Genomic DNA, 27355 nt, shown 5'->3' with positions numbered 1-27355 from the left:
TTCTTTTCATGATCTACAAGCATATAAATTTTATTACTCTCCACACAAGCAAAATTCTTCTCATGAATAATAGTGGGAGCAAACTCAACAAAATAATTATCACGTGAGGCATAATCCAATTGAAAACTAAAATCATGATGACAAGATTCATGGATATCATTATTCTTTATAGCATACAAGTCATCACAATAATCATCATAGATAGCAACTTTGTTCTCATAATCAATTGGAACCTCTTCCGAAATAGTGGATTCATCACTAAATAAAGTCATGACCTCTCCAAATCCACTTTCATCAATATAACCATCATAAATAGTAGTCATGCTTTCATCATAATAAATTTGCTCATCAAAACTTGGGGGACAAAAAATATCATCTTCATCAAACATAGCTTCCCCAAGCTTGTGGCTTTGCATATCATTAGCATCATGGATATTCAAGGAATTTATACTAACAACATTGCAATCATGCTCATCATTCAAATATTTAGTGCCAAACATTTTATAGATTTCTTCTTCTAGCACTTGAGCACAATTATCCTTTCCATCATACTCATGAAAGATATTAAAAAGATGAAGCGTATGAGACAAACTCAATTCCATATTTTTGTAGTTTTCTTTTATAAACTAAACTAGTGCTAAAACAAGAAACTAAAAGACTCAATTGCAATATCTAAAGATGTACCTTCAAGCACTCACCTCCCCGGCAACGGCGCCAGAAAAGAGCTTGATGTCTACTACACAACCTTTTTCTTGTAGACGTTGTTGGGCCTCCAAGTGCAGAGGTTTGTAGGACAGTAGCAAATTTCCCTCAAGTGGATGACCTAAGGTTTATCAATCCGTAGGAGGCGTAGGATGAAGATGGTCTCTCTCAAGCAACCCTGCAACCAAATAACAAAGAGTCTCTTGTGTCCCCAACACACCCAATACAATGGTAAATTGTATAGGTGCACTAGTTCGGCGAAGAGATGGTGATACAAGTGGTTTATGGATGATAGATAAAGGTTTTTGTAATCTGAAAATATAAAAACAGCAAGGTAACTAATGATAAAAGTGAGCGTAAACGGTATTGCAATGATAGGAAACAAGGCCTAGGGTTCATACTTTCGCTAGTGCAAGTTCCCTCAACAATACTAACATAATTGGATCACATAACTATCCCTCAACATGCAACAAAGAGTCACTCCAAAGTCATTAATAGAGGAGAACAAACAAAGAGATTATGGTAGGGTATGAAACCACCTCAAAGTTATTCTTTCCAATCAATCCGTTGGGCTATTCCTATAAGTGTCACAAAAAGTCCTAGAGTTCGTACTAGAATAACACCTTAAGACACAAATCAACCAAAACCCTAATGTCACCTAGATACTCCAATGTCACCTCAAGTATCCGTGGGTATGATTATACGATATGCATCACACAATCTCAGATTCATCTATTCAACCAACACATAGGACCTCAAAGAGTGCCCCAAAGTTCTACCGGAGAATCACGACAAAAACGTGTGCCAACCCCTATGCATAGGTTCATGGGCGGAACCCGCAAGTTGATCACCAAAACATACATCAAGTGAATCACGTGATATCCCATTGTCACCACAGATACGCACGGCAAGACATACATCAAGTGTTCTCAAATCTTTAAAGACTCAATCCGATAAGATAACTTCAAAGGGGAAACTCAATCCATTACAAGAGAGTAGGGGGGAAGAAACATCATAGGATCCAACTATAATAGCAAAGCTCGCGATACATCAAGATCGTGCCAAATCAAGAACACGAGAGAGAGAGAGAGAGAGATCAAACACAGAGCTACTGGTACATACTCTCAGCCCCGAGGGAGAACTACTCCCTCCTCGTCATGGAGAGCACCAGGATGATGAAGATGGCCACCGGAGAGGGATTCCCCCTCCGGCAGGGTGCCGGAACGGGTCTAGATTGGTTTTCGGTGGCTACAGAGGCTTCTGACGGCGGAACTCCCGATCTATTGTGCTCCCGAATGTTTTTAGGGTATATGGAGATATATAGGTGGAAGAAGTATGTCAGGGGGCCACAAGGGGCCCACGAGGGTGGAGGGCGCGCCCCCCTACCTCGTGGCCTCATCGAAGCTTCCCTTACATGCACTTCAAGTCTTTTGGGCTTCTTTCCTTCCAAAAATGAGTTCCGTGAAGTTTCAGGTCAATTGGACTCCGTTTGATTTTCCTTTTCTTCGAAACCCTAAAACAAGGTAAAAACAGAAATTGGCACTGGGCTCTGATTTAATAGGTTAGTCCCAAAAATGATATGAAAGTGTATAATAAAGCCCATAAACATCCAAAACAGTAGATAATATAGCATGGAGCAATCAAAAATTATAGATACGTTGGAGACGTATCATAGGGGTATCGGCAGCAGTCTCGGGGTCTACCAGAAAGAAGTAACGGAGGGGGAATACAATAAATAACAGAGCAATCAAAGCATCACAGAGCATAAAATGGCAATACGCGGTGCTAGGTGTGCCCTAATGCGGTAGTAGGGGATATCGGCAAAGGGGGGAAACATCCGGGAAAGTATCATGTTTCGCATTTTTCGGACAGATGAACCGGAGGGGAAAGTTGCGTGTTTGCTATGCTAGGGATGTGTGGCGGTCAAAGGGTTACGTATCCGGATTCGTCTCATCATTCTGAGTAACTTTCATGTACAAAGTTTTTCCAACCGGGCTACGGTTTATTTTATATTTGTTTAAAAAGGATTTAATCATTTTTCTAAAATTTCGGCATTTATTTAATTCGAATTGACCAAGTCAATTTGACTGGTCAAAAGGGAAGGCATGGCCCACATGGCATAGACTACACATAAACAAAATAAATAAAACCTAACTTAACTAAATGGGGACCACCTGCCATAGGCTAGCAACTAATCTAACAAAGATTACCTAAGTAGTCTAAATTAGCCTAAGCTAATTAAGCCGGCCACACACAACACATACGCACACATGGACACGGCCATAAAGCAGTAGGAACTACAACTAGCAAGGCATCATAGAAGAGCAGCAGCGTAATAGCAATAGCAGAAGAATGCAGTACGCATGCACACACACTACTAGGAAAAAACCTATACACAGAATCTTATCAGCAGTGCGCTTTAAAATAAGGCGCTGCTGCTAATTAGCAGTAGCAAGCTCAAGAATAACTCGCTGCTGAAATAAATATAGCAGTAGCGCGCCAGCTCAAAGACGCGCTACTGCTATAATTCCCACGAGGCCGCCGCGAGGCTAGCTATAGCAGCAACGCGTTATAACGACGGGCGCTACTGCTACATAGCATAGTAGCAGCGCATTTCACCAATAAGCGCTACTGCTAAGTTTACTACAAAAATTTAGTCCCACCTCGCTCCGTGAAGAGAGTTTCTACCATCTTAAATATGTTACTTCTCAAATTTTGACAAGCACTTGGTCTTCATTGAACTCTATGTGTAGAATTTGTGACTGCAATATGAGTCTTCACCTGTTCCTAAACCGGTGAGGACTCATATTGACAAATCAGATTGTACACAAAAAGATCGTTGATGATCAATGTATTTTTGATACATTGAACTATAAGTCTATTTTTACATGCTGACACATAGCAGTAGCGCTTCTTTGTGAAAGGCGCTGCTGCTAGGTAGTTTAGCAGTAGCGTCTTTCTCTATAGTGCGCTACTGCTAAGCCATTCCATCTCCCACCCCATCTCCTCTATCCGATCCACTCACAGTCACACACTCACTAGATCCCTCTCAATCCCCCGTGCCGGTCCTTCCCCGTCGCCCCTCCTCCCTTTGCGCCGCGTCACCTCCTCCTCCTTGTTGGACTCGGTACCGGCCTCCTCCTCCGTCCTCCCTCTCCACTCGCCGCTGGCCGGCCCCTCCTCGCTCCGCCTTCCTCCTCCGTCCTCCCTCCACTGGCCGCCGGCCGGCCCCTCCTCGCTCCGCCTTCCTCCTCCATCCTACTCTCTTCTCCCTCCTCGAGTCGCCCCTCCTTCTCCCTCCTGCCTGCTACATTTTTATTTAGTAGGCTAGTTCATATGCAACGTTTTGATTTAGTTGATATGTTTTAGTTGATTTAGTAGGCTAGTTGATTTAGAACATTTTGATTTAGTTGATTTAGTAGGCTAGTTGATTTAGAACATTTTGATTTAGTTGATTTAGTTGATTTAGAACATTTTGATTTAGTTGATTTAGTAGGCTAGTTGATTTAGTTGATTTAGAACATTTTGATTTAGTTGATTTAGTAGGCTAGTTCATTTAGTTGATTTAGAATATTTTGATTTAGTTGATTTAGTAGGCTAGTTCATTTAGTTGATTTAGTATGCACCATTTTCATTTAGTTGATTTAGAACATTTTCATTTAGTTGATTTAGTTACTTTTTGGCAAAATGTAGGTGGTACCTTGTCATCTAATATGTTACTAGATCTTAGGATTATAATTGTCCATCAAATTGCTTCTCGCGGAAGAACCAAAAATATCTCATGCTACTGTTTTTCTTTCCTGTGAAGTGGATCGTTAATCATTTGCTCATATTACTTTAGGAAAAATGGCGCCACCACCACCACTATGTCGACTGTGCAAGTCAAGGTGCGCCAGCAGCCTTGCAACTGGCAAGTTGTTCGGCATCTACTTCCAGTCGGGTTTTTGTCATGCGGTGGTAAGAAATTAGATGAAATGTAATAACTATTTTATTTTTAGTGTTGGCATTACTGCATTGTGTCATTTTGCTTATTTTACACAGATCGTCCCATGTAATGTGAGGTTGAAATTCAACAAGCTGACAAGAGACACTGTGACATTTGAGGCTCCTGGGGCGCCGTACACTATGGAGGTCGAGAAAGGACGCAATATGTCGCAGATTGGAGGAGATGGATGGGCCCGTTTCGTCGCTCGCATGTGTCTTACTGGTGGTGAGTTGATTAGCTTCTCCTTCAGAGCAGAAAGACCCAAGCTGGCTGTCATTTATCTCAACCTGGTGGAAGATGATGAAGATGACGAAGATGATGAAGATGATGAAGATAATGAGGACCCACTCAATGAAGATGATGAGGACCCACTTCATGAAGCCATCGTAGCTCAAAGAACAAGGCTGAGCGAGGAGGAGTTGTCCAACCTGCACATAATTTTGCGACGTGCTGACTTTGTCGGGGTGCCATTCATGACCCGCCTGACAAATACCATGGTTGATCGACATGATATGGTATGTTATACTTACAAATGCAAATTATCCGATGAAATACTTAGTGTACAGTCCAATGATATGGTATGTTGTGTGGAATCTAGTCGATGATATGTTTTAGTGTAGAGTTCGATCACATGCTTATTAGTGTAGAATCTAAAGAAACTATTAATAGTGTAGATAATCCATATGTATTTATTTGCGATGCTATTTATTAATTGAAATGTTTTTTCTTATTCAGAAATTGGCAAAGAGCATATCTGTGAGTTATGGTATCGAGCCTGATGAAGAAGGCTCAGCTGGACTACGCCTTACTGCAAGGGGCTCCGTCACAACCTATACTTACCGCGTGGATACGAACGGTCGCACACACTTAAACTCGGTTGGGTGGAAGAAATTCCTCGATGGCAAGAATCTTCGTGTTGGACAGGCCATCCTAATTACTATCAGGAACACCACCCGCCCAGGCTTGAGGATGATGATTGTCTTCGATATCATCTAGAACTACATATGTGTGTGTGGCTATATCATCTAGAACTACATATATGTGTGTGGCTATATCATCTAGAACTACATATGATGATCGTCGTCGATATCATCTAGAACTACATATGATGATCGCCGTTGATATGACCTTGTACTGCTTGAGGATGCATGTTGACTATGCATTAAATTGTTATCTAGTACTCCCTTCGTTCCAAATTACTCGTCGTGGTTTGAACTAAAACTACGACGAGTAATTTGGAACCAAGGGAGTACTACCCAGTAATGGTTTATGAATTTGATATCTACTAGCAGTACCTAGTATCTAGTATCTGAAAGGGAAACTAAAAGGGAAAGGGGTACGGGGGGAAAATGATGAAAGATATAGCAGTAGCGTGGGACTGCGAAATCGCTACAGCTAAGTAATAGTAGCGCGTTCATAACAAGCGCTGCTGATATCGTCAACAGTAGTAGCGCGGGTAAGGACCGCGCTACTACTATAAGTTAGCTGTAGCGCCTTATTAGTAGCGCGGCTACCCGCGCTGCTGCTAGCCTCAAAACCCGCGCTACTACTAGGGTTTTCCATAGTAGTGACATAGGAGCGCCGACGACTAAAGCCAGTAGCGCCAGCAGCAGGGTCGCTGGCCGGCGTGGCTACGCACCGGGCATGGCGGTAGCGGCCGCGGGTGGCGACGGTGACAGCAGGCGGTAGCAGCACCGGCAAGGCAACAACACTACAGAGCAGCGGAGGCACATAGCAGTGCAGCTAGCAGGATGAGCAGCAATGCAGCACATGAATGCGGGGCATGCGGGCGAGCGGGCACGCGACGGCGGGTGTGGCCAGGCGGGGCGGACTCAGCTGCGAGCGTTGGCTAGCGGCGGGCTCAGGCCGACGGTTAGTGGCACGGCGAGGAGCTCGGGCTCCCTGCCATGACGGCCAAACTCAAGGGAGGAGACGTACGTCACGAAATTGAGAGGGAACAGAGGGGATTCAGAGGAGGGACTCACGGGGAGGCCGCAGGAAAGCTCGGCGGAGGTCGGGGTGGACCGGAGGGACGGCGGAGACAGCGACACAAAGACGGTTGTACGAAGAAGAAGATGATGATGGCATCGGCAACGCAGTGCCCCTGCTTGATGCGGCGCCCGGAACCGATGAAGTCAAGAGCGGTAGAGCCCCTAGACGTCCTCCCGCACGTCGGAGATGCCAGTGGCCGTGACAACGACGACGGGGCAATGGTCACCGCAGGATCTCATGAGCTCGATTCGATCCAGAGGGGAAGGGGGCCGATGGGGATCGAGGGGGGAATGATTGAGATGGGGTCTAGGGTTTCGGTGGACGTCTTTATAGGCAGGGGAGGCGACCTGGTGGCCATCCGGACATGGTGCCATCGGATGGTTGCCACGCCATGGCCTCTGCTTCCTTCCCTATACAGAAGGGGAAAGCCCCATGGTGGGCTGGGCCAATCACTGTAGCAGTAGACCTCAAGTGTCTAGCATTGTTTTCACTTTTTCCTTTTTATCCTTCTATTTTTTTCTCTTCTCTTTTATATTTTAGATAACTACTAAATGAATTTTTTATATACAAAATTTTGCACAAAAGTCCAAGGCAATATGTCCAAACAACACACAAAGTTTCAGGGCAGTTTGTGATGTTTAGAATTTTATTTGCATTTAAAAGCCCAATTTTTAATGCGGCTACTCCACTAAAATGTCGCTATCGTCAACTAGGGGTTCGAAATGGAGTTGGGTCTACTTAGACAACTACTTGGGGATATTACGGAATAATGTCAACATTTATGTATCTCTGTTTTGAAGAAATATTATTATTGACCTAATTTTAAATTTTGAATTTGAACCAGGTTTGCATCAAAATGAAGCTAAGCAAAAAAATATGATGACATGGCAAGTTAATTAGCATAAGTAGTGTTTAGTAATCTGGGGATGTCACTGTGGTTGGCAACAATTGGGGAGAAGTTTTGTTAGTTCAGCTGTCGAGTTGAACTATTTGTATAAATTAAGAACGACTGCTTAATCTATGAATGAAATCTATGCTTAATTACTGAATTTTAGTTGCAAAAATTAGATAGTGCTAATGATTTCTAGCTGCATATTTTGACAAATCGCAGTGTTACAAGGATTGACAAATGGCAATGTTACTAGATCAACAAATGTAAATCTTTCCAGTTTGAAAAATGACAACATACCCAATATGACAGATGCAAATCTTACCAAATTGTTTGTACGGGGTTGCACATGGGTCATCCAAAACAACCGTTTGCGTTGAAGGGATGAACAAATCCTGCGCTGCTCTCACCTTGCATACGGGTGTTCTATCTAAATCATTTGCGATCGAGAGCTGCAGAAATCCTGCTCGACACATTTTCTCTTGGCTTCCTGCGGAAACTGTCGGTTTGCATACGGGTGTTCTAACTAAAACGTTTGCGATGAGTGTTTTATATTTAAAAAGACAATTAAACTGCGGCTTGGGCGCCATTAATGGAGAGGATGCGAGCAAGGCGGGCGGCCATGGAAGTCAAAGGGCTTGCTTCCCAGCGAGCCTGCGCAGCGTACAGCTCGCACGCTCCCCGGTGAGCCTGCGCACTCGAGGACAGCTTGCATGCCCCTCGGTCAGCTTGCACACCGAATGACGCTCACACGCCTCCCGTTCAGTCAAGGTCAAGCAGCTGTCCGCACGACACCTCCTACAGCCATTAAAACCAAGACACGGGGCATCACGTGAATGGTTAACAGAATTTTAGATTTACTAGAATTTAAAAACTGGGCATTTCAATGTTTTGCCGGCAATCAACGGTGCCCTGGTGTTTGAAATTCATTCTCATTTCTTCCATGGGACCTAAGCATGCACCCAAGGACACATATTTGATTTTTCAACCAATTTCTATGCACTGGAGCATGTGCATGTAGTTCAAATTTGAATTATGCACATAAATGCATTGAAAACTCAGTTGATGCATAAAAATGTCCAAACGAACCCCTAAAAATCACAAAAATTCACACAACACTCCTGTTGTTCTATTTGACACGGCAAAAAAAATTGAAAGCAAGAAGAGGCAATGGATATCGTTTCGTCCCCAAAGGTGGGACGTTCCCTACTGAAAACCATCATGCTTCTTGTGAGAAGCTCCGTTTTGTGAGAAGTATATACCCAAACCTGCCTCAAATGGGACAAAATTTATACCACGACATGTTGATGCCGCTCCATGATAGCATGCCAAGTTTCATGAATTTTAGACGAGTTTTGGATTTGCTAAAATTTGAAAACCAGGCATCTCAATGTTTTGCCAGCAATCAACGGTGCCCTGGTGTTTGAAATTCATTCCCATTTATTGCATGGGACCTAAGCATGCACCCAAGGGCACATATTTGATTTTTCAACCAATTTATATGCACTAGAGCATGTGCATGTAGTTCAAATTTGAATTATGCACATAAATGCATTGAAAACTCAGTTAATGCATAAAAATGTCCAAGCGAACCCCGAAAAATCACAAAAATTCACACAACACTCCTGTTGTTCTATGTTAACACGAGAAAAAAATTAAAAGCATTAAAAGGCAATGGATGTCGTTTCGTCCCCAAAGGTGGGACGTTCCCTACCGAGAATCATCATGCTTGTTGTGAGAAGCTCCGGTTTGTGAGAAGCATATACCCAAACCTGTCCCAAATGGGACAAAATTTGTATCACGGCATGTTGATGCCACTCCATGATAGCATGCCAAGTTTCATGAATTTCAGATGAGTTTTGGATTTACTAGAATTTAAAAACCAGGCATCTCAATGTTTTGCCGGCAATCAACGGTGCCCTGGTGTTTGAAATTCATTCCCATTTCTTGCATGGGACCTAAGCATGCACCCAAGGACACAGATTTAATTTTTCAACCAATTTATATGCAATGGAGCATGTGTAGTTCAAATTTGAATTATGCACATAAATGCATTGAAAACTCAGTTAATGCATAAAAAATGTCCAAACGAATCCCAAAAAATCACAAAAATTCACACAACACTCCTATTGTTCTATGTTGACACGAAAAAAAATTGAAAGCAATAAGAGGAAATGGATATCGTTTTGTCCCCAAAGGTGGGACGTTCCCTACCGAAACCATCATGCTTGTTGTGAGAAGCTCCAGTTTGTGAGAAGCATATACCCAAACCTGCGCCAAATGGGACAAAATATGTACCACGGCATGTTGATGCCGCTCCATGATAGCATGCCAAGTTTCATGAATTTCAGACGAGTTTTGGATTTACTAGAATTTAAAAATCAGGCATCTCAATGTTTTGCCTGAAATCAACGGTACCCTGGTGTTTGAAATTCATTCCCATTTCTTGCATGGGACCTAAGCATGCACCCAAGGACACAGATTTGATTTTTCAACCAATTTATATGCACTGGAGCATGTGCATGTAGTTCAAATTTGAATTATGCACATAAATGCATTGAAAACTCACTTAATGCATAAAAATGTCCAAACGAACCCCGAAAAATCACAAAAATTCACACAACACTCTTGTTGTTCTATGTTGACACGAGAAAAAAATTGAAAGCAATAAGAGGCAATGGATATCGTTTCGTCCCCAAAGATGTGACGTTCCCTACCGAAAACCATCATGCTTGTTGTGAGAAGCTCCGGTTTGTGAGAAGCATATACCCAAACCTGCCCCAAATGGGACAAAATCTTTACCACGACATGTTGATGTCGCTCCATGATAGCATGCCAAGTTTCATGAATTTCAAATGAGTTTTGGATTTACTAGAATTTAAAAACCAGGCATCTCAATGTTTTGCCGGCAATCAACGGTGCCATGGTGTTTGAAATTCATTCTCATTTCTTGCATGGGACCTAAGCATGCACCCAAGGACAAAGATTTGATTTTTCAAAGAATTTATATGCACTGGTGCATGTGCATGTAGTTCAAATTTGAATTATGCACACAAATGCATTAAAAACTCACTTAATGCATAAAAATGTCCAAACGAACCCTGAATAATTCCTATTCTTTTATGATCACTGCAGATAAAAGGTCTAGCAATTCAAACACCGTCCATGGCCACTGTGACCCCATTATGTAATTCAAATCAAGACGAACAATCAAGTAGATCCCGCACAGTTTATTATAACCGACCGTGTGAGATGCACCACAAAATATCTCCGGACCGTGTCTGCTGACACTTTGCGCGCCAGTTTTTGGCTGAAGCGATTTCAAATTTTCGGCTTCCACGGAAATATCTACCTCCCCGCCCCCTCCTCCTACCAAAAGCCGCATTTTCCCTCTTTCCGCCTTCCTTTTCAATTTGAAACCTTCACTCCTTGCTTGCAGCGTCGCCACCTCCTCGCGGACGACCTCCTTCACACTCCTCGGCCTCGCATATCCAGGCAGGTAATCCACACCCGACCCCCATCCTCCTCCTCCTTCCACATCCCACATGCCCCTACCGCCGGTGCAAGCGCGACACCTTCCACCCAAATCACCGACCCCTCCACCAAATAAGCGCCGACCTAAGCCATGGTGCGCGGAGTATAGCCAGCACATCAAGGAGCATTTGGTAGCGGAGAAGCAAATCGTGGCCGCACGCGCAGATGAGGTCACGATGGCTGCCATTCGTGCCAACCCCCAGATCTTGAAGGAGCACCTTGCCATTTGCTAGCTACGCCAGTTAAGCATGCTCGGTTTACCCGTTACGCGTGCTGCTCCTACCTTTCCTTCACAAATTCTAGTGAACTGTGCTATCTAATTTTACCATGCAATCTGTTGCTCTAGTGTATATTTTCTATATGTCGTTCAGTGTGGTGCTCACTTATTAACTGTTTTGTTAATTAGTTGTCGTCTTCAGTTAACTGTTTGGTTCAGTTCTGCAAATGTGATGTTCAATTCTTCAGGCTGCAATTTTGCATTGTCTTCCATGTGAGAAATAAATCGAATTTATCTGTACAAAATTGTGGGTGCATTCTGTTATTGTATATCATGTGAGGAATAAATTGAATTTGGCTGTAGTAAATACATGAAAAACAAATATAATTGCTACAATTGGCTGTAGTTAACTCTTTGGTTAACTATCTGATCTTCTATTAGGAGTATGTTATATTGTGCAATGTGGTGCTCAGTTAATGTTTGGTTCATTTCTTGTGGTGTTTAGTTAACTGCTTGGTTCAATTCTGCAATGCGATGTCCAATTGTCATGGGTAGAATTTTGTATTGTTGTGCATGTGAGGAATAAATCGAATTTGGCTGCACTTAATACATGAGAAACATATACATGTGCTATATTTCCTAATTCTTAATCATGCTTGGTTTGGATAAATGAGTTTTCCGTGTGGCTTCAATTAATTTGATGAATTTGCAATGTGATTATTTTTCATCAACATATTTTACTAATAGCATGCGAACCCTTAATTAACCTGATGACTAACTACCTTAAATGTGTTGCAGGGAAACAATGAGAAGAACTGAGGTTTACAATCGAGGTTAGCACGTGCATGGTCCGTTGCCTAATAGCACATTATTGCGCAATCAAATGAACCATTCTAATATTTAGGTTTTTAACAATTTGGTCTTGCACATGTAGGTCCTGCCGTCAGAGGTTTTGACCCACTGTTCGACTCTTTTTGCATATGGGGAAATGAGTTGTCCATGAATATCAGTCAAGTCAAGAAACTCATAAATATTGTTAGGATAAAGAAATTAGCAAAAAAACAACAAGATCTTTGTCTGCACAATGAAAAAGACATCAGTTCACTACAGGATGGTACTAACTATTATACTTGCCTTTTTTATTCCTTTGCACCATTTCCAATATAGAGAAGATATTTATGCACATCCTTGTTTTCAGGCCTTTTCAAAGCATTTCACTGATGATTACCTCTCAAACCACCTGCATGGTCAGGAGGCGAGGAAGGTATTCATACAACACCCACGGTTCAATATTGAAGTGTTCCTGAAGAGGACGAAGGATGGACGGTCAATCATCCACATGCACTGGCCTAAAGTTACAAAGACCTTCAACATCAATGAAGGCTCAATATTCGCCTTCTGCTTCAGTAGTTTTTCAGATGAGATACATCTGTCTATGTACTGTCTATGATGCTAATTTAGAAAGGTTATAGATGTTGCATGTGAAACTTGGTCCTGGTATAGTTGTCTAATGGGGTAGCTGAGTGCTGAAGCTATATGATATTGTACTCTGATGTATTTCAATTATGAAAATGAAATATATTGTGTGCTTAATATGAACCATCAATTAGATTAATAAATGGATTATGAATAATTGGATAATTAGCCTGCTAATTGGGTTTTACTATTGCAAACGGTTGTTGAAAAAATACCATGGGCGATGACCTCAGGCAACGCACACAGTTCCTAGGAACAAACCATGTTGGATCAATGAACAATCGCACACGAATTTCTCTTGAAAACTGTTTGGGTTAGGCCACCTTGCGCAAACGTTTACCACATAAAAACTGTGTGTGATGCACAGCCTTTGCCACACAGTTTCTTCCACGGACCGTGTGTGATATATTCAATAACGCAAACGATTTAACGGGAAAAATTGTTTGTGATGTACCTATGAACGGAAACGTTTTCCTTGGAGTGACTATGTGGGATGTATATACGAACGAAAACATTTAGCGGGGACTGACTATGTGGGATGTACTTACGGCCGGAAACAATTTCGTCATATAATTGTATTTTTTAGGTCTACTGTACATATTTCCGTATTTGAGCCCTCGTCGGTCGCACACGACCTCATTTTGCCGAACGTGTGTGCCAGGAGGGCATATCCCCGACGTTTTCTGGGTCATGTGGGAAGGACCCCCTATCGCCCACACTCACTTCGTGACGGTTCCAAATGTCGTCGCGGAAAGGGGTTAAAAACCGTTTGTTTAGGAGCTCGCTGTACTAGTGTGTGGCATTGTTCGAACCACTTCTACATTAAGCGGCATCAAGTCAAGAACAACCACAATGCCGAAAAACTGAAGCAAGAGCAAGAGATCGAAGATGCAAACCTTCTGGCGATTTCATCGAACACCTCGCTTGCGGTGGAAGAAGCGTCGTTGAACGACATCGTTGGGGAACATCTCGCCAGGGCAGGCGGAGTGGACGAAGGCACCGACCTTTTCGTAGCAATCTTCTTCTGCTTCACGCCCGAAACCTTGCTCACCTTCTTCGCCGGCAGCCAGGCAGATCGGGCAGCAGTGGCAGCGCCCGGCGCGCATGCCTTTCTGGCGGGGCCAACTGGATTGCCGCCCTGCACTACAACGTTGCCCCCCCCCCCCCCCCCGCTTGCGGGCAGGCGTGTTGGGGCCTTGGGTGACGGCGGGGGCGACATGGCCGACGACGAGATCCGCTAGAGGGGATTGCACCTGCGCGACCTCCACGGGGATGGGGGACTGCTGGAGGCTTCCATGACGGCGAGGTATGGCGGGGAAGATGGACCAGAGCTCGCGGTGGCGGGGCAACGACGTCCAAGGAGGGGGGAAGCGGGAACGACCGCGCGGAAATTTCCCTCGTGTCAAATCTCGCTGCGGATAGGGGGCGAGCTCGGGTCGGCCTCCTACCCCGTGAATCTAAAGGTTGAGGGCGAACTTTTGCCGCGCCCCGCAAAAATGTTTACAGGTCGGGCGCATATGCGGGGTCTGCTCGGGCAGATTTTTCCACGTTGACCCGTATATTGACGGTTATTTTGCGGGTCGTAGCCTTTTACGAGGTCTGCTAGAGATGTGCTAGGGTGTGTTTGGTTGCAGTCACGGGCTGGAATGTCATGGGCCGGACCCGTTACCAGGCCCCATTCCTACGTTTGGTAGGCCAATCGAAACAGAACCCACTCGTCCCCAATAAGCGAATATTTGGCTAAGATGCGGAATGCGCTGAGACCTCCAAATCCACGGATCACGCGGAATGAGCCCTCTCCTCTCCCTCAACCCTATCGCTGCTCCTCTTCTGGGAACCGGATCCTCTAACATTGCGAAGGAAAATTAGAGAAGCTACAATACCCTATCTTTCCTTCTCTCTATCCATATGATTATGGCTAAAATGACTTAAATTAATTTGCAAATTGATAATCTATTGTATATATTTATATTAATTACATACAAACAAATTGATGGCGAAATAAAATTAATTTTAAATATTTATATCTACAGTAAATATCAACAATAAACAACCTACTAACAGTCCATAACTTCCTTTCTTCATTTTACACTAGACAAACACTATAGCACCGTGACTTTCCTTAGAGCAACTCTAGCAGACCCCGCAAAATGCCCGGCTCGCAAAAAATCCGGCGAGTATGCAGGCTCGACCCAATTTTCCGGCCAGAACAGAGCCCGCATACTCGCCCGGCCCGCAAATTTTTTTGCGGCAGCCCGCAAACCGCACGCCCCGAGCAGTATAACTGTGGTTCCGCGACCCTTTTGCGGGTCCAAACCCTATCCCTCCGCCGCCGCGAGCCACCCGATTCCCCTTTCCTCTCTCCCAATTTCTCGCCGCCGACGAGCACCCGTCCCGCCTCCAGTCGCCATGTGGGGGCGCATGTGGAGCTCGGGACGCGGCTCCGGCAGCAGATTCGGCAGTGAGCGCGACCCGGAGCGCGAGCGGCGCGTTCGATCGGACGACGTGAGGAAGCGCGGCGCCCAGAGGTGGACTAACCATGGGATGTCACCGCCGGCGAGCTTCAACTGCCGTGAGACGGAGGAGTACGACCGGCGCGCGTCCTTCTCCTCCGCGAGGTCCTACGCCGGATCCTCCTGGTCCTCCGGCGCGGGCTTCCTCCCCGTGAAAAGGGAGCGGTCGGACGACGAAGAGGAGCCGGAGCCGCCGGCGCCGTTCGCCTTCGTCCCGGTGAAGGAGGAGCCCACTCCGCTCGGCCGCCGCAGAGTCGTCGGCCCCGAGGACTATGTCGCGGACTAAGACGCCATCGCCGAGCGGAGCGTGCGCGAGGAGGAGGAGCGAGCTCGAGGCCCTCGAGTGGCGGCAGGCGGTCGCCGACAACCACGCCGCCAACGAGAAGGCTGCGGAGTGGTGCCGCATCCGCGCGGAGCAGGCGGCGAAGTACGTCGACCTGTGCAGCTCCGGCGAGGAGGATTGAGCGTCCGGCTCCTCCACGGCGTCGTCTAGTTGCCGCGACCTTTCCGTCGTCAGATCCAACCCCCATGCTAGTAGTTTAACGTAGTTTGTAGTATAAACTATGCTTGTAGTTTGTTGATCATGTGATGTACTATGCAGTATGTGATGAACTATTAGTGCAATTTTCTCCCGCAAAAAATGTTTTTTTAAATTATGCAGGTTTTGATACGGGTGCTGTTTTACTGTGCATGTTTTTGACCCGCAAACGCGATCTTTGTGAAACCACAAACGTGTTTTGTGGGTCGTATTTTTGCGAGCTCTGCTAGAGTTGCTCTTACACTGTTAGAGGATCTGGTTCCCCTCTCCTGTGCGCCGCCCGAGCTCCTCCTCCTCCCACTCAGGTGTGCCGCCAGCCCTCTTCCTCCCTCCCTTTCTGCTGCGCCGCGGGCCCTCCCCCTAACTTCAGCTCACGCCGCGGGGCCTCTCCCTCGCTCCAAATCCTGCGCAGCCGGCCCTCTCCCTCACTGCACATCTTGCGCCACCGGACCTCTCCCTCGATCTATCTCCTGCGCCGCCGCTTTCCTTTCTTGCTGCCTCTCCTGCGCTGTCGGCGTGTTCGATCTACGTGGACGGCTTATTCATCTCACCCTCTCTCGATCTGCAGGATACAAGAGGAAGAAGGCAGGGTCTAGGTGCTACTCCGGCGCGGCGGCAGATCGAAGCAAACCCTCCTCTCCTCAAGGTACAAACCCCTCTTCCTCTCCCCTTGTATATGCTGTTGTCCAGTACATTTTTTGCTGAAATTGCTGCTGTCCAGTACAAAGTTTTGCTGAAATTGCTGCTGTCCAGTACATATTTTTGTTCAAATTGATGTTGTCAAGTACATCTTTGCAGTATATGGTGATGTGTAATATTTTTGATAACTTGCATCAATTGTAGATGGTCAAGAAGATGAACAAAAGAAAAATGATGGTTAGAGGAGCCGCTGTTTTTGTCACACTTGCTGCAATGGCAGTCATTGTTCGAGCTTTAATAAGGAAGAGAAGACCACGTATTACATATGGCCCAATGCATGAAAGAGATAGGATCAGATTTGATTATCTAAACCAAAAAAATTGGCAAAGCGATGTGTTGTGTAAAAACATGTTAAGGTTTGAAAGAGCTGCATTCAAAATACAAATGAAATGCTGCTGAAATTTTGAATTTTTGTTATTCTATTTTTTTCTGCAATGACAGTTGGTTCTTCAACCAAACACACCCTAAGAGTCCTCTTTTTTATTTCGCTGAGCATCACGCTAGCCGAAGGGTGGAGCTATGTAAGGGGCAACCTGGGCCGTGGCCCGCCCATCGCTGGAAACCAAATTTAGCTAGGCCCAGTCCACACCAGCTGACCAGCATAGCGCGCAACACGCAGTAGCCCGCATCCAGGAACTCACGGCACGGAAAACAAACACTGTTTTCTCTAGCGGCCGCCGCCCGCCGCCGGATCGTCACACAGGGCACAGCAGCCTGCCGCCCCCCGCTCCCGCTGGCCAGCGGCACAAATCGGCCGCCGCCCACGGACGACTAGCCCACCGGCAGCCAGCAGCGCGACGACGGCGAGTCGGCCGACCCACGTAAGCTGCACAGCTAATTTTCTTTGATTCATTCCAAATTTCTTTCATTTAGGTTATTGTCTATTCGTATGTGGACTGTGGTGGCATAAATAAACCACTGAAAATCTTATTGTTTACATTTTATGCAAAGCCATCGTTTACAGTTTATACAAAGGCATTGTTCTGTACATTTTGACAAAAGAAAAACAATCCAGTTTGGCAGTATCAATAATTCGCTCAATTCCTCTGTGGTTTGATATCTCCAAGCTTTTGTAATGGCTAACTAAAATAGTCTAATGGGAAACTGTATTGCGGTATAGCTTCTTTTGTTTATATCTACTCACTTGATCTTGTAACAAATGGGAACAGAGGGTACTTACTAATGACAATGATTCAGAATTTGAAAAATTTCGTGTTCTTTTTTAGCTTGGCCCGCCCACAATTTCTTTGTAGCTCACCACAACGCCTAAATCAACGCTACTCCAGCTTTCTGATCTAATACTAATCCAGCAGTTCGTGTTTCTGCTATGACTAGAATAGTGAAGATGTGGCGGCGGCCGCAAGTTGTCCTGTGTCGCGTCTCGCTGGCGAACCTGTCTCCAGCGGCATGGACTGGTGGTGGGGCGAGCTACCATGGCTCCTCGTCAGAGGGCGGGAAGGGAAAGGCGGCGCCTTTGCAGGTCAGAGTCTATCTTCTTACAGCTTTACGTGGGCTACATTTTTCCTCAAGCTTGTTCCGACGAATCAACGATGAGCCGAGGCATTGGATACCCGTTGTTCCAGGCACGTGGGATGGTGGATAGGTTTCGGCTACTTGCCAGGGGTGGCGACGGTGGCAATGGCTGCATCAGCCAAAGGCGCTCCAGGTCCGACCGACAAGGCAGGCCCGATGGTGAGCCTTTCCAAATTTAATCCATTATCTTTTTTTGTGCACTGTTCATTGCTGTCATATGTATGCAAGCCATCCAAGTCCTTGTAGACTGATAAAGCTCCGAATTCAGAGTCTGAATATTGAAGAGTCTGAATATTGATGCAACTATGGTTGTGGTGTTATCAGTTCTGTTTGTTTGCATCATTGACCATCCAATTGTATGTTACTATGGTGCAACGGATCATCTGATTTGGTTGTGTTTCATTGAGCTCCGGATGCTGCGAAAAATCATTGTAGATTTATACTGTGCCATCTACACTATGTCAAAATGTTTCTAATGGCCCAAGTTATTTTCTGCTACTTAGTCTAGTTTTCATGCGCCCAGAATTTCTTATTCACAATAAAATATTGCAGGTGGCGATGGAGGGACAGGTGGTAATGTCATTCTTGAGTGCTCAAGATCTGTCTGGGATTTCAGTAACTTGCAACATCACACGGTATGCTTTTGGTATCATCTTATTTTTGTGTTTCGGTATGAGATATATAGATGTCATGCGCTCTTTGTTTTGCTAGATGCATTATCCCTCTTCGTAAAAGAACTAATCTCTTGGTGTAAATTCTTAGCCTGTGTATATTATCGAGTTAGAAGCTCACCCTTACTTCTGTTGGACTTAAGACTAAGAGCGACTTGTTCACACTCTAACTTAATATCACATTGAGCCTTCGCAAATGAAGAAGATTCTGCGGAATTTATGCTTTTCCGTGTCATGGTTTTACACTTATTTACTTTGTGTTTCCAGAAAGCAGTCCGAGGAGGCAATGGACTTTCTAAGAAACAGATAGGGACAAGAGGTCCTGACAAGGTTACCAGAAATATATGTATATACATGTGCATTTCGCATTTAGTAAGTTACTTTTCGAAATATATAACCTTCTCTTCGTGTGTCTGACAGGTTGCACAAGTACCAGTTGGCACAGTGATTCATCTAGTCCGAGGGGAGCGACCGTCTTTCACTGTAAATAAACCAACCAGATCTCTAGATCCCTGGGATATCCCAGATGCTGTGGATGACTCTGCAGACAGTTCCAATCAGAAGAACAAGGATGGCATTAATGGAAATGAAGCTGAAAGAGAAAGTAGCAATCAGCGGGAGAAGCAAACATACCCTAGTACATGCTCCAAGACTGGGTTTTCGAACGCTGAAGATGGTGATGCAAATAGCATTCAACATCAGGTCGAGTTTGATGAAAATGATCAGTTTGATGACGACGATGAAGAATTTTGGGAGGATGAAGACGAGACGGAGGAAGAGGCTCTAGATGCAGATGAGGATAGGGAAGAAGATGACATACAGTATTCTGTTGCTGAAATGACAAGACCTGGGCAACGGTTGATCGTAGCACAAGGAGGGGAGGGTGGGCTAGGGAATGCTTCTATCGGCAGAGACGTCCGTCTATCCAAAGGAAATAGACAAGAGGAGGTAGCCCGTTTAAGTACTGGACAGGCAGGAACAGAGTCTTTTCTTGTCTTAGAACTGAAGAGCATTGCTGATGTTGGCCTTGTTGGTTTGCCTAATGCCGGAAAGAGCACACTTCTGAGTGCTCTCTCTAGGGCTCGCCCAGAGATCGCTGACTATGCGTTCACCACACTAAGGCCCAATATTGGTAGCCTGACCTACGACGACTACTTGTCAGTGAAAGTTGCTGACATACCTGGTCTTATCAAAGGTGCCCATGAGAACCGTGGCCTGGGCCATGCCTTCTTGAGGCACATTGAGCGCACCAAAGTTCTGTCCTATGTACTTGACCTGGCAGCAACACTCAACGGTAGGAAGGGTATCCCACCATGGGAGCAGCTACGCGATCTGGTCGTGGAGCTAGAGCATTACCAAGAAGGCATGACAAAGCGCCCATCGTTGATTGTCGCAAACAAAATAGATGAAGAGGGAGCTGAAGCAATGTATGAAGAACTGAAGAGGAGAGTGCAAGGTGTTCCGATATTTCCAGTGTGTGCCATCTTGCAAGAGGGAGTACCTGATCTGAGAGTTGGCCTGAGAGACCTTATGGATGCCTCGGATCCGCAAGGTGTCGATTTGAGCAAAATTATTGTAGGCTAAAAAGGCTTTGCCCCTCGTTGGAGAAGAATTGTTCTCCGATTCTTTCCCCTTGAGCACTGTCTGCTTGCAGATGCACTGTAGATCCGTGTTGCAAAAATTGCTCTAATTTTCTGTGTTGCAGAATAGATCATCCATTGTTTTAGAAAATTCAGTGTAATAATAACGAAAGGTAACCAGTATGTATGCTTTGGTCTTTCATAGGAACAGCAATGCGTACTACCAAAAAGGTTCATTCAAGTGCTATTTCTAGTGTCCTAAATATTACGGTAACATTTTTTCTGGAAATAAATATGATTTGATTTGCATTTAGGGCAGTGTACTGGTGGGTTTTGCATGGGACCTATCACCAAGAACTTGACTGAAACCTCTAGGCGTACTTTGCTTTATTTCTCAAAAGTCATGGTCTCATGGAGGTGCACTGACGTCCATTTGGTCCAGATGCCATGGATTTTCATTGTTGGTAACTGGTGGCTGAAACTTGCGCCAAAGTTAAGCAACTTTGCTGATGTCTACTTGCACTTCAAGAATTTAGGTCTCCGTTTGTCAACTTTTTCCAGTACAGAGAGGAATTAGGATACTAAAAACATTATTCAAATAAGCCCGTCTAGCTCAGTTGGTAGAGCGCAAGGCTCTTAACCTTGTGGTCGTGGGTTCGAGCCCCACGGTGGGCGTCTCCATTGTTTTTTTTAACCACTTTCTTCCTGTGCTTACGGAACGGCTCTATTTTGAACTGCTCTTAAAATTGATCATTAGGTTCACCTCACTAATTCTAATAAACAAATATAAGATTGGAGGGAGTACAACACTAGAGCTCGCAGTTAAATGGAGTTTTTTTCCTGAACATTTCAGCTGCAGTTTTTTTGATCCACCAGGCCATTACTTTCTCTGTCAACTCTCAACTGTCCATCTACGTACATATATTGGTATTTATATACTGTATATGTTACCAGTTCAATGGATCCAGTTCATGATTTCAAAAAAGAGTATATGTCTTTGAAGACATTTCAAATGGACTACAACATATGGATGTATGTAAAAATATTCTAAAGTGTAGATTAACTCATTTTGCTCCGTATGTAGTCACTTGTTGGAATCTCTAGAAAGACTTGTCTCCATTGTTTTTTTTAACCACTTTCTTCCTGTGCTTACGGAACGGCTCTATTTTGGACTGCTCTTAAAATTGATCATCAGGTTCACCTCACTAATTCTAATAAACAAATATAAGATTGGAGGGAGTACAACACTAGAACTCGCAGTTAAATGGAGTTTTTTTTCCTGAACATTTTAGCTGCAGTTTTTTTGATCCATCAGGCCATTACTTTCCCTGTCAACTCTCAACTGTCCATCTACGTACATATATTGGTATTTATATACTGTATATGTTACCAGTTCAATGGATCCAGTTCATGATTTCAAAAAGAGTATATGTCTTTGGAGACATTTCAAATGGACTACAACATATGGATGTATGTAAAAAAATTCTAAAGTGTAGATTAACTCATTTTGCTCCGTATGTAGTCACTTGTTGGAATCTCTAAAAAGACTTGTCTCCATTGTTTTTTTTAACCACTTTCTTCCTGTGCTTACGGAACGGCTCTATTTTGGACTGCTCTTAAAATTGATCATCAGGTTCACCTCACTAATTCTAATAAACAAATATAAGATTGGAGGGAGTACAACACTAGAGCTCGCAGTTAAATGGAGTTTTTTTTCCTGAACATTTCAGCTGCAGTTTTTTTGATCCACCAGGCCATTACTTTCCCTGTCAACTCTCAACTGTCCATCTACGTACATATATTGGTATTTATATACTGTATATGTTACCAGTTCAATGGATCCAGTTCATGATTTCAAAAAGAGTATATGTCTTTGGAGACATTTCAAATGGACTACAACATATGGATGTATGTAAAAATATTCTAAAGTATAGATTAACTCATTTTGCTGCGTATGTAGTCACTTGTTGGAATCTCTAGAAAGACTTATATTTGGGAAGGGCTCTATTTTGGACTGCTCTTAAAATTGATCATCAGGTTCACCTCACTAATTCTAATAAACAAATATAAGATTGGAGGGAGTACAACACTAGAGCTCGCAGTTAAATGGAGTTTCTTTTTCTGAACATTTCAGCTGCAGTTTTTTTGATCCACCAGGCCATTACTTTTCCTGTCAACTCTCAACTGTCCATCTACGTACATATATTGGTATTTATATACTGTATATGTTACCAGTACAATGGATCCAGTTCATGATTTCAAAAAGAGTATATGTCTCCATTGTTTTTTTTAACCACTTTCTTCCTGTGCTTACGAAATGGCTCTATTTTGGACTGCTCTTAAAATTGATCATCAGGTTCACCTCACTAATTCTAATAAACAAATATAAGATTGGAGGGAGTACAACACTAGAGCTCGCTTGGGTATTAAGTCTCAACAAAATAAACCTACTCCTGGAAGCGTTGTCATTTCTGAAAAAGCACGGCACAGCTGCCAAACCGATCCTCTAAACTTGCTCAATTTGAATGACCATGTTAAACAGGAAGTGTTTCAAAGTGACAAGTAACAGCAAGCATCTTTCGGCTTGAAATTTAGGCATGAAAGCTATCTTTGTGGTACAAGTGCGAAGCATTTCAAACCGATAAGTGACAGCAACCAACTTCAACTTGAAATCTAGGCACGAAAGTTATCTTTTGGATACGGGCGCAAGCATTTCAAACTCACAAGTCACATCAACAATTTTAAGAAACTAGGCATTGATAAGTGACGTAGCCAATAATTTTAGGACGTTAGTTGAATCCAATAGAAATTTACTGCAAAATATGCCGATTTCTTTTTCACCGAAGACTCTTGTGATCTGATGCCTGATGTTTCCACGTTTGTAGCCATAGTTTAGAAACACTGCCCAGGATTGTTTTTCTTTGAGATTGGAAGTAATTATTGTAATAAATAGCTTCAACTAGCTTCATAATCCATGTGCAGCCAAGATGTCATTAAAAAAAGTCTTCAAACGGTGATATGAATATTTATTCTGAAACTATGATTCATAGGAGAAAATAGGCCTTGTTGAGTTTCTGTTGATGAGATATTCTCCGCCGTGGAGTTTGTCCAGTACTCAATTCTCTTTTGTTTTTGACGTGCAGGACTAGCTAGTACCTAAGGATGTGACATAATCTTTGTTAATGTTTTGTGATAAAGTTTTCTATGCCCCGCATCAAAATAAGATATCTCCTTCTAGATTGTTGATGTATTGGATGTGATGTTTTGTTGCGGTCTCGGTTAAAAGAACTAGAACAAACAAGTTGTGATCTCATCATCAATGTTTGAATAAAATAGTTCTCATATACTAGTAGTCTTCATAATGATCATTGCTGGTAATGCATACCATTGTGATTCATACGGGCTCTTCCTGAAACAGAAGACTGTGACTTGCAAATTGGAGTGGAGAAAACAATTGCTTCCAGTACAAGTATACCCCATGCTTACAAAATACTAATTCGTTATGTACCCTCTCGATTCTAGAGGGAACTAGTAAAATAAGAAGAAAGTTACCTAAAAAACAAAAAACAAAGAAAGTACTTATGTTCACCATACTTTCTTTAAAAGAAATAGAAATGTTGCACTTTTACTCCCTACAACTTGTAGATAGATATTGAATGAATGGTCTCTTTGTTTAATATCTAAAAGCTACTTGATGTACCGCAAAAGAAATTTTGAGAAGCAATGAAGAAGGCCCATTTCTTGCCGTCTTGCATTTGAGAAAGTCATATATAGAAAATCATGCCTTTTTCTTTTCTTTTCGGGAAGATACAAAATGATAGGAGTATTGAATAGTGTGAAATCGAAAGAAGGGGGAGGGAAGGGAAGTCAACTACGCATTATTCCTTTTGACACAAACCATCCACGTCTTCATCAAGAAACAGTATACTGCGAATGTAACCCAGAGATAGAGATTTGAAGGTAGAGGAGGTCCATACGTTGGATTTGTGGGCGTGCTGAACTATTATTAGTGGGCTTGGATATTTTCTTATTCATTTTTCAGAAAGCAACCAGAAAGATCAGCTCAGATTGTCTTTGTGCTTAACTTAACCAGCTACCGCAGTAAGCCAGTAACCTAAACACTTTTTATCACTACAAGAAATTCAATAGTACTCCCTCTGTAAAGAATTATAGGGGAGTAACATCTAACCGCCCCTAAGGATAATCAATCGATTTCGAGAAATCGGACTAATTCCGGGAGGCCGGCGTACGTGTAGCATCGTGCAACTGCCACGCAACGGCAGCTTATTGGCTAGACTAGAGTGGCCTCCTCTTGTACGCTACCAATCTTGTGTACACCATTCGGCTATAAATAGTGGCGCCGGTGGGAGGCTATCCATTCAATTCAATTGTGATCATCATCATCCTCGACACCAAAGCTCATCTTCTTCTCCTTGAAATCTTTTTGGGTTCATCAGATTTGGAGGATGTCTTGCAACTGTGGATCCGGTTGCAGCTGCGGCTCAGACTGCAAGTGCGGGTATGGATGTTTTTTTTTTCAATCATTAATGGATGCTTCTCCTTGCAAAATACTCTCGTGCTATTTATGTACTACCTCATCCGGTGATCCCTTTAGCTGATCAAGCATCAATTCCTATTGTGGTGATGAACTATTGATTTGATTCGCCGACCGGTTGCCTTGGCCCGTTGCAGGAAGATGTACCCTGATCTGACGGAGCAGGGCAGTGCCGCGGCCCAGGTCGCCGCCGTGGTCGTCCTCGGCGTGGCGCCTGAGAACAAGGCGGGGCAGTTCGAGGTGGCCGCCGGCCAGTCCGGCGAAGGCTGCAGCTGCGGCGACAACTGCAAGTGCAACCCCTGCAACTGTTAAGCTGCATGCACTCGTGTGATGGTGTGAGAGTATACGTGAATAACGAGCGTCCCTCTGATCTGATGGAGTCGAGCAAGGGTGCGTGTGCGTGTGCGTGTGGTTTACTTGCTCGCTCTCCGCCTATGCTCTGCCCTTGGTGTCCTTGTGTGTATGTGTGTGCACGTGTCCCTGTAATTGCTTCATCTATCTCCACTATGGATGGAGTGATGAATATGTAAGAATGAATGATTTACCTAATTAACTACTCCTAAATTGCTACTTCGGTTAACTGATTTTCTTGGCGGCGCATCTTCAGCTATTTTATCCTCTAACATGAAGTATACAGCGAAGGAACAAATTGCCCCAAAAAATTGTTGATTCCACCTATAAAATGAAGATTTCGATCAAGAATTGCAACCGTCAGAACTTTCAATGTTTCTTAAGCGGAAAATAACAAAAAAGAAAAGAAAAAAGGTTGTACACAAGTGAGCAACTATGTTGCTGTGTTGTTTCTGGGCAGCGCTCCGTGCCGGTCGATCGGCGCAGGCCCTACATCGGTCCACATTCGATCAAGATGGCTGTAACCGTTGGATCTGCCCCCTTTGCCGTTCCCTTCGTCTCACGCAAAAAAGGACACATTTGCTAGTTCGATTCAGATACTTCCTCCGTTCCGAATTACTTGTCTTGTATTTGTCTAGATATAGAGGTATCTACCACTAAAATGAGTCTAGATACATCCGTATCTAGACAAATCCAAGACAAGTAATTTGGAACGGAGGGAGTACCAATTAAGTGATGGCACCGTTTCAAAATATAATTTTAAAGCTAAACTTTTCCATCTCATGCAAATACATGCATGTAGAATTATTGGAATATTTTAATATTTTTTGGGGAAACATGAATTTTGGTCAGTTTTACAAAATCGTGCTATAGGTAAACCAAATAGGGCATTTCTAAGCAAGTGGTTTTCCAACTTTCGAGAATTAAAATGATGCTATAGGTAGACCAAAATGGGGCATTTCTAAGTAAATGGTTTTCCAACTTCCGAGAAATAGTTTGAGATTTTTATGACAAGCTTATGTACCGATGTTAAGACACTGTGAAAAGTTTCACAAATTTTGACGACTTTTGTTTTATTTTAATTTCTTCTTCTTAAAAGTTGAAGAAAATGCTAAACTACATTTATTACATAACGGAAGGTGATTTTAATTCACATTTCTTATTATATATCTTAAACCGTGGTATATAAATTTTTTGAAGTGAAAAAATGCTCAAATGATCACTAAAATTGGGTTTATGGAATTTGCATTTGTTATAGAAGATAGTCCATTTGGTGAACAATCATTATTTCTTTATTTGTATTCTTCTTAGATTTTTGTCATAATCTATTGTACCAATATTAGGACTCTTGATTAACTTTTAGTATTTTGTGACAACATTCAGATGTTTTGTCATCCCCTCTTATATAGTAGAAGAAAATGCCAAATTATGATTATTATTACATAACAAAAGGTGATTTTAATTCACATTTGCTCACCAAGCCCTCTGTCACGGTGTTGTGATTATGATTATGATTATGACAACATAACGAGAGCTGATTTTAATTATCATTATGATTATAATCATAATCACAATTTGCTAAATTATGAGCTTGGTTACTACTTGACAACCCTCGACCACAACTGGGGCGGCCAAACATGCCGGAGGAGGTGTAGGGGTGGCAGGAGCGAGGCTACGAGCCACCAAACGAGAATGAGGTGTTGTAGGCTTCGCGTGGTGGCTTCCTTCTTCTTCGTCACTGCCTGGATGAGTGCGGACAGACCTTCATCGCCTCTGTCGGCTTCCTCATCTGCTTGCTGCCGGCCGAAGCAGCAGAGAGGATGACCGAGCATCGTCCCGGCTGCTGGGGCCTTACTGCCGACCTTTGATGACTGGCACACAACACGGAGCAAGTTTTTTGTCGCCAAACGTTTCCTTCGCCCTGCCAGCGCCGGGGGTGGGGGCTCAATTCCGGCGACAGCAGTGGCTGGCGGGGTAGCGGAATTGCCTTTCGGTTCCATTCAGGCCTAAATCGAGGGCTGTAGCGGCGGCGACAGCGAGGGGCGACTGTGGTGGGAAGAGGTGGCGCCTCGGGTAGGAGTGGGGAGCGGCCGAAATTATCCCGAGAAGTGACGTCGGTC

General features: G+C 43.7%; 2 protein-coding genes and 1 non-coding gene across 17 annotated transcripts; all 3 read left to right on the top strand.

Annotated features, from left to right (window-relative positions):
• Positions 1 to 16035: 16035 nt before the first annotated feature.
• Positions 16036 to 20576, top strand: LOC125553052 (putative GTP-binding protein OBGM, mitochondrial). 15 transcript variants are annotated; one of them, XM_048716853.2, is made up of 8 exons: positions 16036 to 16151; positions 16415 to 16492; positions 16690 to 16722; positions 17050 to 17366; positions 17881 to 18237; positions 18631 to 18713; positions 19017 to 19079; positions 19170 to 20576. In XM_048716853.2, exons 5-8 carry the CDS (start codon positions 17979 to 17981, stop codon positions 20331 to 20333), a joined length of 1569 nt encoding a protein of 522 aa, XP_048572810.2. In that variant the 5' UTR covers positions 16036 to 16151; positions 16415 to 16492; positions 16690 to 16722; positions 17050 to 17366; positions 17881 to 17978; the 3' UTR covers positions 20334 to 20576. The 15 variants fall into 15 exon arrangements, with proteins under 15 accessions (XP_048572810.2, XP_087371784.1, XP_048572862.2 ...); XM_087515658.1 differs by having other exon boundaries at positions 16690 to 16901; XM_048716888.2 differs by lacking the exon at positions 16036 to 16151 and having other exon boundaries at positions 16211 to 16492; positions 16690 to 16901; positions 17886 to 18025; positions 18129 to 18237.
• A 355-nt stretch (positions 20577 to 20931) lies between these two features.
• On the top strand, positions 20932 to 21004 carry TRNAK-CUU (transfer RNA lysine (anticodon CUU)). The gene has a single exon. It is a non-coding gene; the product is annotated as a tRNA-Lys (tRNA).
• A 3694-nt stretch (positions 21005 to 24698) lies between these two features.
• Positions 24699 to 25464, top strand: LOC125553043 (metallothionein-like protein 1). The gene is made up of 2 exons (XM_048716796.2): positions 24699 to 24848; positions 25022 to 25464. Exons 1-2 carry the CDS (start codon positions 24796 to 24798, stop codon positions 25194 to 25196), a joined length of 228 nt encoding a protein of 75 aa, XP_048572753.1. The 5' UTR covers positions 24699 to 24795; the 3' UTR covers positions 25197 to 25464.
• The last annotated feature ends 1891 nt before the right edge of the window (positions 25465 to 27355 follow it).

Source organism: Triticum urartu, chromosome 1A (genome assembly GCF_056163025.1).
Source record: "Triticum urartu cultivar PI428250 chromosome 1A, HENAU_Tu73, whole genome shotgun sequence".
NCBI classification, from domain to species: Eukaryota; Viridiplantae; Streptophyta; class Magnoliopsida; order Poales; family Poaceae; genus Triticum; species Triticum urartu.
This window is presented reverse-complemented; position numbering and strand designations above follow the sequence as displayed.

Bases quoted from the DNA above. Each gene is read 5' to 3' on its own strand.
- LOC125553052 (XM_087515652.1), top strand. From the start codon at position 17,873: ATGACTAGAATAGTGAAGATGTGGCGGCGGCCGCAAGTTGTCCTGTGT. The intron at 18,026-18,128 runs GTCAGAGTCTAT...CCGTTGTTCCAG, and splicing joins GAAAGGCGGCGCCTTTGCAG to GCACGTGGGATGGTGGATAG. The intron at 18,238-18,630 runs GTGAGCCTTTCC...AAAATATTGCAG, and splicing joins CCGACAAGGCAGGCCCGATG to GTGGCGATGGAGGGACAGGT.
- LOC125553043 (XM_048716796.2), top strand. From the start codon at position 24,796: ATGTCTTGCAACTGTGGATCCGGTTGCAGCTGCGGCTCAGACTGCAAG. The intron at 24,849-25,021 runs GTATGGATGTTT...GGCCCGTTGCAG, and splicing joins GGCTCAGACTGCAAGTGCGG to GAAGATGTACCCTGATCTGA.